The sequence below is a fragment of the Botryllus schlosseri genome, chromosome 7 (assembly GCF_051294905.1).
Source record: "Botryllus schlosseri isolate E-star chromosome 7, Bs_hap1, whole genome shotgun sequence".
Classification (NCBI taxonomy): domain Eukaryota; kingdom Metazoa; phylum Chordata; class Ascidiacea; order Stolidobranchia; family Styelidae; genus Botryllus; species Botryllus schlosseri.
Genome location: NC_137242.1, coordinates 4,754,090 through 4,768,563, shown reverse-complemented (window position 1 = coordinate 4,768,563; position 14,474 = coordinate 4,754,090). Strand labels below are relative to the sequence as shown.

Here is a 14,474-nt window from a genome sequence, read left to right as displayed (position 1 = left end):
ATCGTGCCGGACGAGGCTATGAGCTTTCGCGAATCAGTCGAAGGCTTTTTTCATACGAGTAATCGGTTGATTATACGCCTACTTCACTCGTATGAAAAAAGCCTTCGACTGATTCGCGAAAGCTCATAGCCTCGTCCGGAAGAATCCAACGTTTTGGTAACGTTCGTACGTCATCCAGCGCGCGATGTATCTCAATAGAAAACTGAATAACACATCGTATTGGCACTTGGAGAAACAACATCATATTATTTGCAGCTTCGTGTGAATATCCTCTCGTGTACGCAAGCTGCGCGTCGTTGTGCCAACCGACATGCGACAATCCAAAGCCGGCGTCCTGCCGAAGGGCATGCAGCTCACAACTATGCGTTTGCAGCCCGGGAATGGTACAGATTGATGAAGATACCCTGACCTGCGTCACTCTGGACCAGTGCCCAAGTCAGTAATGTCGTACGTTGCCAAATTAAATACGCTCCGATTTCGGAAACTATATATAACTTCGATATATGATATTTTCACACCTTGTTTGCGCCGTTGAATACAAACATTGTGATAAGAATTTAGCCGAGTATTGGGGTTCAGAAGTTTAACAAAGGTGATCAAAGAAGTCATCACTGGTATTCAAGTAGAAGTCACGCCCTTGAATTCCACTTAATCACATGTATAAGTAGTGATTTGAAGGACGTATCCGAACTACTGAATGTAGAAAATGAATATATGAAAAGTATCCGTAGCATAATGTAGCATTGACCGATACGTCGCTTACTTTTAGTAGCCAATTGAATTTTCGCTACCCTCGACATTGCAAGGTGCACCTTCACGACTAACCCACATTACTAATGCCACTGCAAATTGGTGTAATTATATAAATGCGTTCAGTCACCGTGATACATGAGCTATTTCACTCAGTCGCTGTGAGAATATCACTCGTAAATGTGACGGAAATCCATTCCAAAACTATACCGCTTCTGTATAAATTCCAAAGTGTAAGAAGTAAGTAAAACCTAATTGAGTGCTCCGAAAAAGAGGAAGTACTTCATTACTGACCAGTAACTACATCTGAGAGAGAGAGAGAGAGAGAGAGAGCGACAGAGAGAGAGAGAGAGAAAGAGATTCTTTATTTCCATCCAACCAAAATACATAGCAACATTATGCAATGATGGTGGTACGGAAATATGCATGCACACTGCACAGTATTCGGTATTAGATATGAATGATCGATGCGACCTTGAGGGTCAACTCGTCTGATCACACCCGCATCGAGCAGGTACACTTGACTCTATACAGTCTGGATGTAAAAAATGTTAGTTAAAAAAAGGAAAATAAAAAGAAAAATTAAACGATGGTAGCAAATGATCAACGAAGCAATGCCTGGGCGAGGTTTGGGCAACAGTGTTAGTATAACGACAAGAGGTGATTAAGTAGGTCTTTTTTAAATCTATTATAAGGCAATTCACGGATATGTGGTATGGTAATGCATTCCAGATCATAGGTCCCGAGTAGTCGATAGATCTCTTAGATAGGTTGTTATTGGATGGGGGTAGGTAGATGTTTCCCTTTGACGAGGATCTCGTGTATTGGGAGTGGACATTTTTAGCAGGTATGAAAAAGTCATCAAACACAGGAGGCAAACTATTGGAAAAATATTTGGGAATAACTTTTGATACTTCTAAGCCATATAGTTCGTCAACTCGCGAAATTCGACGCTTACGGCGTAAGGCGATAACTTGGTACGTAAAGGTACAGATGAAGTTAACCACAGACACAAGATCTGTATTTCGGTTTGAATAAAGCTCATTGCGGATGGTATAAATATAAAAAGCCTCACACCATATCATGTTCAGTATATATACTGTTGAACACGAAATCACCCGCATCAAATTTCATGTTTCACGACGTCAGAGTGCTCCAGTCCGAAAGTTTTCGACGCCTGCCCTTCGAAATGTCAGCCCACTTGTGACAACCAAAGCCCGGGTACGGACGCCGACTGCGAGCCCGGTTGCCGAAAAGACAAATGCGTGTGCCAACCCGGGATGGTTTATCTCAACTCAAGCTCTTCCGTGTGCGTCAAGCCGTCGCGTTGTCCAAGTACGGGGCTGATTTGTACAACTGTATAATTGTAGTGCTCTAATTAGCCTAATTAAGGCGAAATGCCGGTAATTTAAGTCTAATCTCATTTGTCAAATGTTTCTATAATCTATGCTCTAATTTTTAATTCGAAGCTAATTTCCGGTTCCTGAAAATGCGACAGGGGAGCTGTATAGTGTGAAACGAGCCAAGCTTGGTGTATAAACATTCGCCATTCTCGTGTTTGTGAGAAGGAACTCTCAATTTCCAAATTTTTGTGAATTCAGTATAGTTCTAATTTGATTTGAAAAAAATGTGTAGCTATAATTCTAATTCTAATATAATTTGGAAAAGCTGAGAGTTTTCTATAGTTTACCAACTCCGGCTGGAACATCCATACTCTGTAAATCCATGGTTTGAAATATAGGTGTATTTATCAGATTTCCTTCATAGTGCGGGGTGTAAATCAGATAAACGGAACTCTCAGGTATCAAATTGTGCATTCACACCCCTTCCGACGGGTGAAAATAAGTTGAACACACTAATCCCGATGGAGATGTATCCCAGGGATTGTAGTGGGTTCTGTTTATGTGTCGTATCGTTTTGGATTTCTTGCTGTGTTACGCGAAAAGAGAACCATAAGAATCTCCATAGGAATTGGTGCATTTGGTATATTACACCCACCGGAATGGGTGTGAAACAACATTTGGTACCTAAAAGTGGTGTCCACCTGAATTACAACCAACGATGTGGTGAAAATTTGATAAATACACATATTTTCCCTCGTATGGATTTACAGTGTGCCTACTCTTAGCGAGAAAATTGTATATTCACACCCGTGTACCATATGAGATATACGGGTGTGAATATTCACCCCTGGTACACGAAACCAATTTTGTTCGCAGAAACTTGCGTGTTTCCGGAAGTGAGTTCCAGCTGTCGGTCTACGTGTGAGGCTACGTGCGAGAATGCGCTCACCATCGATAACTTGAACTGCCCGATCGAATGCGGTACGGAGCAATGCGTGTGCGCCAACGGTTACGTGCGGCGAAGTTCGTCCGACTCGACTTGCGTGGCTTTGGGTTCTTGTCCCTCGCTCGTTACTGAACCAATATCGCAGGGTTAGTACACTTCTTTTCATACTGTATTATAATGAGACTCTTGGACGTACAGAATTTCGGTATGCAATTCAATAGTATATTTATATTAGAATGGACCGGAATATCTTCGGCCCATACTTAGGGCTGGGCAAAATCGAGTACCTGAGTGATTCGATTCTGAATCATGTAATATGCTTCGAGTCGAGTATTCAAGTATCACTCATTATGACATCATAACAGAATGGAAGATGTCAAAGTTCAAATATGTACCTTTCATGCCACCTGAAAGAATACAACGCCTGTTATCAATCACATAAAAGATACTTTGGTATTTTTTCGACCGTACCGATTTCATTGCACTTTGTGACAATGTTGTGGGATGGTCAGGACTTCGGAAATGTGGTATTTCTAGTAACGTTGGTAGCTTTGTGCTATATGTTTCGTTTGCTGCGATACAGCCAAGTAAGGTTTCAAGACTTGCACAGTGGATAATACCACCGAAACTATAATTCTCGTCGATAAATAAATTTCAGTACTCGAAAAAATCGTCTTTTACTACTCGACTCGAATCATTAAAATTATTTCTCGATTCAGATTCGAATACTCGAATCATTATGCCCAGCCCTACTCATACTCGCCAGAGCTAATCGTCAGCAACTATAGCAAAGAATTGAAAAAACTTTGAACATTGAATATTCATGCAGATGACGTCATATTTGGTGATACGATTGTTTATATGCAATTATATTTTCAAATCTCTACTATAGTGACTGATAATTACCCCTGACGAGGGTTTCGGGCTCATTTCAATATGAACAACCTTTGCATAAACGCCTCGAAATCGCAATTGCTGACAGTCAATTCAAAAAATAACCTAACCGTTAATATCGCTGGTCAGCCCGTTTCCAACACAGATAATGCCAAATATCTCGGAGTTTTACTGGACTCGAACATGTCCTGGAAGAGTCATATTCAGTCCCTAGAAACTAAATTATCACCGAAGTGCGGCCTGTTCTACAGCCTTGGGCGCTTCATGCCAGCATGGGCTCTCCTGATACTCTTTAAATCCTTAATCCAATCGAAGTTACATTATGCCATCCTCTGTCGGGGGGCTGCCAGTAAAACTGCACTCAAGCCACTGCAGAAACTACAGCATAAAGTGCTCCGAATCATAGCTAGGGCCCCAAAGGGGCCTGGCTGGGGCTGCCCATCCAATAAGTCGCTGCTGAAGAGATTCGGCGTCCTAAACATAGAAGATATGCGGAAACTAGAAATCGCCAAGTTTATGTATCAGTTTCACTGCGGTCGTTGCCCCGAATATTTCAATGACTTCTTTACCTCGGAATCAAAAGCGCAACACACGCGCGTCCACGTCGTCCAAATATCATATGATCGACCGAAAAGATCATCGCTCCATCAAATATGCCGGACCTGATGTGTGGAACAGTATCCCGCCGGCCATCCGACAGTCGACGAGCATGTCCACATTCAAGTCGAAATACAAGCAATTACTACTAAATAAATACAGTCCATCCTCAAGATTACCGGACCACGACTGACGTATCGATCTCGCTTCCCATGACATGCCGCCCTATTTCTTGTCGCTTTCTTTTTCTATACTGTATTCTTTACTTTCATTCAGTGTGCATGCCTCCTCTTTACTACGCCTAGGCCAAGGTGGGTGTCCGATTCCATTGACAAATCCAAGTCGCTTCGACATCTTCCTGTCTATTCATTGTATCGCATTTTTTGTGGTGTATTGAACTGATAAAATTGCTAATAAACCAAATGATGATGAATATATTATGCAAATGTATTATAACATATACTTGAGCACATCAAAACGTTTCAAATTCCTCAACGGGTGGCGATAGAGGTTCACTCTTCTCATAAATTCCGAAGTGACGATCTCGAAATTTAACATCCGTTCTACAGGTCCGTGCAAGGCGCCGAAGGTATACGCCGAATGCGCCAGCAAATGCCCGCCGACTTGCGCCATCCCGAACCCTCTCGCCTGTACCAGGGGATGCGACTGGAGTGTTGAATGTGTTTGCCCTGACGGCTACGTGCAGAGGGATGACAAAAATAAAACCTGTATTCTGCCAGATGATTGTCCGAGTATATACGTTACTGCTTTTGAAAATAGAAAACACACATCGTTGATGTACTATCAGAAGTTGTCAAAATGGTCGGAGTTGCTACTCCCGGACATGTCCAGAATTTCAATGTTCAGATATGCTCAAATGTCCGGAACTTTGAAGGCTTGAAGGCAAAACGTACTTATGATTCCACCAGAAAAGTAGATGCACGTTATTTCTGACCACCTCTTTGTATTACATCTTCAGAGTGCGAATGGCCCAAGGTGTACGTTGAATGCGCTTCAAAATGCCAACCGACATGCGATCAGCCTACCCCGACGCTTTGTATCGAGGGTTGTGATCCGCAATCGAACTGCGTGTGTCCGCCCGGAACGGTTAAACCCACTGCAGACGACGACACTTGTATTCTTGCGTCGAAATGTCCAGGTTAGCATCGTTTGCATTTGTGCGCAGTTCAAAAATAACGTTTTTTTTTCAAATTTCACTGGCTATTTAATTAAATTGCACACCAAATTTGGTTCAATTCCAACCTGTAGCAGTATTGCTACAAGAGAAGAAAGTTTTGGATCTATTATGTAAAAAATAATTGAAACTTCTCCAATTTTTCTGTCTACCTCATGAAATTGTTAGGTTGTCTAGAGCAGTGCTCTTCAACCTTTTTCGACGTGGTACACCCTTTTAAGGTTTGCTCAAAACTCTTACACCCCTGTTCATTAGGGGTCTTCAAACATGACTATTTTTCTCAAATCGTACTGGCTACTTGATAAAATTGTTAGGTTACCTAAATTAAGCCTACACACCAAATTTGGTTCAATTCCAACTAGTAGCCGCCTTGCTACGGGAGAGGAAAGTTTCTATTTACTATACAAAAATAAGTAACGAAAAATTTGAAATTTTTCTGTTCACCCCATGAAAGTATTAGGTTGTCTATAAAAACTATGTTCTTCAAATTTGGTTCAATTCCGACCAGTAGAAGCGGAGGTATTGCCGTAAAAAAAAATGGATTTGAATAAAATAGTATTTGGTCACAGAGTCTATTCGCAGCCAGTTAGGCAGCCCGCCACGCAAATTTAGGCTTACAATATTTTGGAAATCTAAAAAGAGAACACTTTTTCAGAAATTTGAGACTTGCAAAACCGGAGAAGAATTCTAAAAAACCGGTGAATTTTTCCCACTTGGTGATCAATTGACTAAAGAAACGGTCATCATCTTTCCGCTCAGAGCTCAAAATATCGTTTTTCTCTCCGCATTGCTAGGTGGATGACTAAAAAAAGGTCAACCTTTCACTCAGAGCTAAAATCACAGTTTTTCACTCCGAAATACCCGCCGGAGCGTCACTTCTGTGCTGATTTACGGCATATCAATTTGCTCTAAATCTGACCAAAATTTTCAAAAAAGAGGACAAAATCTCAAAAAAAGAAGACAAAAGGGCGTCCTTCGAGGACACTTTCAAAAAAGTCAAAAAAGAGGACAAATCCTTTTAAAAGAGGACGTATATGGTAACCCTACGCAAATTGGAATTTATTTCGTGTCAGAGCAAAAACAGCATGATATAACGAACGATAATCAACCTAAATGTAACAGTATCGGGGGAAGAGTAGGTAAAGCTACTGCGGCAGAAGCGGTAATTTAGATCAGCGATGATAGCAGGCGCACCAGCCTACTGCGCATCAGGCCTGCCACACACCACACACAGTCGATAGTAGCACATGGGCTGCAAGAGATGTCAGTAACCTCAGATCGTATGCCGCTATACATAGTCTATTGTCGCTAATTTACATCACTTATAACAAAATACTAGATTGCAAATGTATGGCGAAAGATTGGACATACAATCGACATTTTAAAACAAAAGGGTTTCGATTTCAATATGGAAGCTGTTTCGACCCTGGCTAGCTACGTCACTTCATTTGTGTGCATTGCGGTATTTATTAGCGTCGGGCAGGAAGCACGGATTCAAAAAGTCTGAGCTTTCGCGGCGGTTTCTTCACAAATCAATAAAATACAAATGACTATAGCTGAACACATGTTTGTTAACTGCATACTTTACAACACCAAACGGAACCATTGGTCTATTGCCGACGGCTAAATGAACAGAAGAAATATTTGCTTATGACATCACGATCAAGCGGTGTACAGTATTACACTTGCGATAACATTGTACCATATTGCTCGTTAACCTGTGCGTCAACCAGACATGGGGTGATTACTTCATAAATGTAATCGATTGCGATTACGATTACTTCAGAATCACGCGATTACGATTACGATTACACCAAAATCAGGAAGTAGTCGATTACGATTACGATTACATTGGAAAAGTCGATTACTCACGATTACATTTGTTTTGCTTCTTAGGACTAGAATCTTAAATGATATATTGGAAGACAATACAAGGATTGCGATGAAAAGGCTTAATGACATATCAACTCTCTTCATACATCATGCGTCATTTGCTTATTGCGTCATAATATACCAATCAGTGTTGGGATGACTCGAGTCATGACTTGACTCGAGTCAGACTCGAGTCAGCTTTTTCGTATGACTTGACTTGACTCGAGTCACTTTGGAAAAATGACTTGACTTGACTTGACTCGGCGCTTCAAAAATGCGGATTGACTCGTGACTCGGAGCAAAATGTACGAGTCAATTTCAAGTCATCAAGTAAACGGTGTCGATTAAATTACTGTATTTTCTGTATGTTCGTATTGTTCGCGATACGCCTGTGTCACATTGTGAGAGTAACCACTAACCAGTCATGTACGTTTTACTAATGATCCTCCATTGTTAAATCACAAATAAATTGACCACAAACGATATGATCACAGCTTACGTTGTCGTAGTAGAAGTAGATTAATATTATTCTAATAGTAACGTATCTCTGTTTCTTAGTCGGCTCAGTGCCTACATTGCGCAGTGATCAGCTTTACCAACCTTCTTGTATGATTTAAATCGAGCGAATATAGTTTATGCGTTTATATTCTCACGAATACGTAATATGGGTAGTGGATTGTACCATATCAAGTTGTTTCAACTTCACGAGGCTAGGTATTCGATCCTCTTGACTGATAATAACAGACTTTAGTGTGTGGCTATATACAGTTACTCACGTATTATATTTGCAGTTCTAGGTGTGCATAAGCGATACAGCGCCTTCTTGCATGCATATTCAAGTGTATTTTTGTTATTTGATTCAGGATAAATGACCAATTGTTCTTTTTTTCACACCGCTAGCAAAATGTAATGACTTTAAATCGTCAGTGATACTTCGAAAATTCAATTTGACTTGAATTGTGACTTGACTCGTGACTTGACTTGACTTGACTCGACTTGACTCGAGTCACCTCCAAAAACCGAGTGACTTGACTTGACTCGAGTCAACTTCAAAAATGGATTGACTTGACTTGACTCGAGTCAAAATGTGCAATGACTCGAGATGACTCGTGACTCGAAGGTAGTGACTTGATCCCAACACTGATACCAATTGCCCAACTTTATAGGGGATGATTTATCGCACCCAACGATTTGCATTATTGCCAGCTCTTTACCTGTCGTATCCCAAATTTCTTAATAAGGTGGGGAGCGTGCTCGAAGGAGACTCAAAAGTATTTCGTAAACCAACATAAATTATAGAGTATTTTCGAGAATTTAATTAATTCTTGAAAATGTTCTTCGAGCTTCGCGATTCAAATGTCTCTAGTACAGGGGTCAAATGAGACCAAATGAGTCGCTCGCGGTCGCTGTAGCAAATATCCAAATTAGAGATTTGAAAGTTTGAAGCTGGTTTCATATGAGCAGCAGTTGAACGAGGGTCGACCGACCCCAAGGAACATACGAACGCAGTCGCTCGGGGCATTGCTCGTCTTCGCCCATGCGGCGGCTTAATGGTAATCTATAGTTAATATTCCATATAGTCTCGACGCGGAGATTGGCGCGCACTGCAGCAACGCAATCGAGCCCGGAAGAGCTGGTGTGAGTTCCCGCGACTGAGCGTTTTTTGTTCTTGGTTAGGGGCGAAAACCCGGCCCAGTGCTCTGATTGTCTTACTCTAAGTGAAGAAATCCAACTGAGCACGGAGTAAGTGGTAACCCGTCGGTCGTCGCAATAATCAGTACACACTACACAAGAAGTAGCTTTTTGTTTCAAAAGGGTTGATGACCCCTGCTTCAGTAGATAGCTGGGTGTGAAATGCATACATCTCCCCCTCACGAAAAAACATGCATAGGCTATTTTATGGGAACAGGCATGTCGGAGCCGGTCATTACCGCGCCACGATCCCACAATACACCAAAAGACATATGCATTATGCAGTTTCGGCCAACACGCAACTCCACGGGATGTGATACCAAAGAAATACCTTGGTCGAAACTTAGGATATTCGTCCATTAACAACATACAATAAAGTAATGATAACAACATACCAGATGCTATAATTATGAATTACGTGCCCCAGCTCTATAGATAAATCCGACTCTCGGGGCTGAGAGAGGTTATAAATGAATAGTAATATAACGCAATTACCAATATTATTGACGAAATTCAATTTTCAAAATTGACCAACGGTTGTACAGGGGGACGAATTGCTGTTTTGGTTGAATTGCTGATTCTAGCTACAACCCACGCTTACATGTCAGGCTATATAAGCGGATGGTTATGGCGGCAGGTCCAAATGCTAAGTAACGAACTGTGAAATAACGATTGACGCCCGTTTCAAGCAGTTATATCAGAATAAGATATAGTGAACATAAAAATTCTGCCTTCAACTTAATACATATACTGCGAGCTGCTGTTACGAGAAACGGCTAATCACGGCTCGGTTATGATAAATATCAGCAGCTGTTTATTTGTAATGCTTCGTTGTGGAAACTGCAATGTTTTATTCGACGAGTACAAAATTCCGAATCTTTGTCAGGGGTACGTGCGTACGTAGGCCTACTGCTCGCCAAGCAGCAACGGTAAAACTGCGTTTTACTAAGCACAACTAAACATCAATACATAAGTTACTATTTGAAACTATAGGCAGAATGGTGATTAATATCCTGCTGCGAGGTAGAGCGTCTGTAGTGTACTGATAACCTGATATACACCACGGGGGTGTTCCTTTACAATCACACTACAATGTCCATCGCATGTCTGTTTACTATGTGTGGATACTTCTTACGCAATGACGAGCGAGGCTAATACTTCTGACGTAATAATGAGTAGTGGCGTTAGAAAACTAGACGTTTGTGCTATCGTTAACGTTGTATATTATCTCATTCTTGTTCACGAATATTCAGTTTATGTCATAGTCCTTGTACAAACAAAAAGTAATCGTTCTTTCACAAAGAAATCGATTAGATATGGGAAGTAGTCGATTACGATTACGATTACTTCGGATTTTTTTCGAATGTAATCGATTGCGATTACGATTACTTCAAAATGCTGTAATCGTCGTAATCGATTACGATTACTAATCGCGATTACCCCATGTCTGGCGTCAACCTGTCTGTACTGACCTATAAACCGGCATTTGTGATAGCTAGCCATCGGCTCATTGTTACTCGGATCTGGTACACCCCTGTACACCCCATCCGAGTGGTACACCCTTTGCGAATTCTGGTACACCCTAGGGTGTACGACCACACCGGTTGAAGAGCACTGGTCTAGAGAAACGATGCAAACCAAATTTGGCTTAATTCCAACCAGTGGGTGGGTGGGTATTTGTGTCGAGTGGTGCTTACCTGTTAAGGCTCTGTGCACCAGAACAATGTTTATTGCTAATACCTGAAATCACATGACATATGTGTCTTCCGGTCAATATAACAAAGTCGGGTAACGGCTGAATCGTTCTCTGATTTACTACGTGAGAAAACACTCTCTAAGGTGTTCGATACTTTTGAAGCTATTACGGTAGAAAATATTTGGGATTGAATGAAATAGTATTTACGGTGGGCTTTGTGCAGGTGATGAGAAACATGATGAGAGCAATGTTGATTTGATTGATCTGTCAATTGTGGCTGCGAAATACTCCCGTGGTGGCCTAGGTATAGAGGATAGATGAATGCGGAAAAAATACAAGCCGGCAAAGTAGTCCGCTTTGCTACTCAAGTAGAAGTTCTAGTAAATACATCAACTTTGACTCAATTACAAGCAAAAATAACGATTTTCAAGGCATGTCAAAATCATACAAGACAGTCAAGATGGCCTAATTGTGGAGCGTCCATCTTTTTGATCGGTGGGTCGTGTGGGTTCATCTCCGGCCGGGTCAGACCAAAGACCTGATTGGTAACACTGGCTATCGGCTGGGCGCTCAGGTTACAGGGATAGCATGAGGGGGTGGTGCAAGATTTCGAAAGCCTTATACAAGCTAGGCTGCACCTTTCTTGTCCTGCGGCATATGCAAATCATGCACTCGTGGTATGTTCCTACGCATCAGCACAGATCGGTGAGTCGGAGTATAAGGACAAAAATACACCACGTCATAAGGTCCTATACATCAAGTGGAAATACACAATAAAAGACCTAAAAAGTACGCTGGTAACCAGTTTTGAAGAGTAGATTTGGCAGTTAATCGGAAGTTGGCTACGCTCGAAATTTTAAGATATTATTGTTGTTTGATGTATATTCATGGTGTTTAACGGAGTATATTGGTATAACGCCATTTAAATATTAGTCGATAAGGAGTTGGTAGACCTTACGTAATTCCCGGAACTGAAACCTGATAAGACTTTTGTGAGTCGTATATTTTGTCGTGTGAACGTAGATAACAATGTGTGCATGTACTCTCTCGTGGCTGTGAGAGACGGTCATTCAATTCTTGATATTTCGCTGATTCGGAAGTCCGTTACTTGGTCGTACGTAATTCAATAAAGTTACAAGTCGTGGAGACAGAAACAAAATATATTCGTCAGTGTGATCCATCGAATACGTGTGCAATAGACAGGCTTCGTGGTACGTCAGCCAACAAGGCCGTACGGCGCGGTTACGCCGGTTCGTCGAACGAAAGAAGAAACACGCAGCGAATTGTAAACGCAACCTTCTTGGAGTCAATAACACATCTTGGAGTCAGATATACAATTATACAACTACAAACGTTCGCTCTGCGTTATATGGTGACCCCGACATTTAAGTAATCAAGACGGACCGGCCGACCGAAGACAATCAATATAAAGATACGCCCTGCCCGACGGCGAGAAATAGCAATACAGCATCGGACCACGGAAACGATAAATATAAAGATTCGCCTTGCACAGCGGCGAGAAAGAGCATTCAGAGAAAACGACGAGACGTTATTGCCAGGAAGAAATGCAGCGGGGTTGTGCTTTCGACGATCAATACGCCGTAACAAAGACAACAATGAAGAAGACGTCTGCAGTGTCAGAAAATGCCCGGAAATCGCAGAAGTTTAGCAGATTGGCGGACGGTGGTGCTTCAAGCATGCATCACACGGATTAGAAAAATGTAAGGTAGATCGATTTTATTATCTTGCCCTACGACGTTAGTTGGTTACTGTTATTGGGATATTGGCAAAGTATAGTTTTGTGAAGTAACTTGCAATCATTGGTTTCTATACCCAGATAGGGGTCGCATTTCCTGCGAGTCTGGACGCAGGTGCTTACATAGCATAATGTTTTGATAAGAGATGTGTGCGGGTAAACCCGTAGCAAGAAGGCTACCCTATTTATTCGATGCCATGATGCATCCAATAGCTGAATAGCTTGATATGTATGTGTGATGAATAATGATATATTGCAAGCCTTATGAAGAGATATTAGGCCTCTGCCATACGACGATACCCTATGTTGAGTATATCATTGAGAAAATATGCACCGCGGTAGTGCATGATATTTGCAAACATTGCTTTGCATGTAATACAATAAATAGGGCACACTCTCGTTCTGTTGGTATGTACCAATGTTAAATGCTACGTGATATGAATTAGGAAGTTTCATATCAATTTAGAATAAAATGATTGCAGGTGAATATTCGATTTATTTTATACCCATAACAGTATCTTGCTAATTAGTTCGTGTGCGAGTGATATTATCGGTTTTCTGAGTGCCCAATGTAATGTATCCTTTAATGTTGCCATAATATCGTGTATGTATTGTTTTGAGGTATTAAGTGATGTTTGTGTTTTTTTTGATCGCCTAATGTTGTTGATTTGTATTTCAGTAGTCTGCATAAACAGACTGAAGTTACTTTTCTCCATTTGATGTAGATAACGACGCGTTCGATGATTTCGTTCAGCAGTTTCCGCCCGTTGATGCGGACAAATCGGTACCAAACTCCGCGGCAAATCCGGATGACGCACATGTAATTTCGTCCGGTAGTGATGACAGCGAGAGCGACTGTCCTGGTAGTGTTAGTGACGCATCTCGAGAGCGTGTATCTGATTGCTTACCTGTTGCTGTTGATCGCGTAATTCGTAGGCGTGAATCCCGCGTGCGCGATGATGCTAAGACCCAAATATCTCGTGATTGCAGAAATATCACCGAGTCAAGTCCAAGATATACGTCCAGAGGGAGACGAATTGTTAGACCAAGACATTTGAATGATTACGTGTTGCATTAAATCGCGTAGAATAAAGATATGCGTGATGAGAAATGCCTTGTGCATTAATATGTTGCATAAATGCAGGATTGCTGCTTCATCGATTGTTGAATCGCGTAAAGTAAAGATATGCGTAGTGAAAAGCGTGATTTGCGCATTGATATATTATGTAAATGCAGGATTGCTGCATCATGTTGTGACTCCCCGTCGTAGAATGTAACGTGGGATCACCGAAGCTCTTTGTTGGAGTGTTGTAGAAATGAATGCATGCTGACATCAAAAGGTTAGTCTCGTGTATGCCCGGTTGTGGTCAAGGACGGTGCGTCATGTTTGAGATGGTCACTGCAGATTGTAGAATGGTTGTTGGATTGTTATAAGCCCTCTGTTGTTACGTAGACGCGGAACGAGCAACACGGATTTGGTAGGAATGATTGCTGCGCCCGCTGGACGGGTTAACAGTAATGATGAGAAAGTAGAAGAAGTAAGTGAATGACAGTGAATGGCATGTTCTGTGGGTTTTGAAGCATGATTGCTGGATGAATTATGATGTTGGCCTTGCGTACACGTTGGTGGCATTCGTCAGTGCACATAGACTTTTTCTGTCTATGAATTGTATTGTAGTTACTTTAGCTGTTTATCTTTATTATTCATTTTCATTACTTTGTGGTTTTGCATG

General features: G+C 41.5%; 1 protein-coding gene across 1 annotated transcript in view; it reads left to right on the top strand.

Moving 5' to 3' along the window:
- LOC145443728 (zonadhesin-like) overlaps nt 1-14,474 on the top strand; it is a 41,573-nt gene that overhangs the window by 12,438 nt on the left and 14,661 nt on the right. Inside the window, exons 11-15 of the mRNA XM_080321678.1 lie at nt 256-435; nt 1,900-2,085; nt 2,970-3,185; nt 5,100-5,282; nt 5,510-5,689. Of these exons, the coding sequence (XP_080177804.1) occupies nt 256-435; nt 1,900-2,085; nt 2,970-3,185; nt 5,100-5,282; nt 5,510-5,689 (945 nt within the window). The remainder of the gene's footprint in view (nt 1-255; nt 436-1,899; nt 2,086-2,969; nt 3,186-5,099; nt 5,283-5,509; nt 5,690-14,474) is intronic.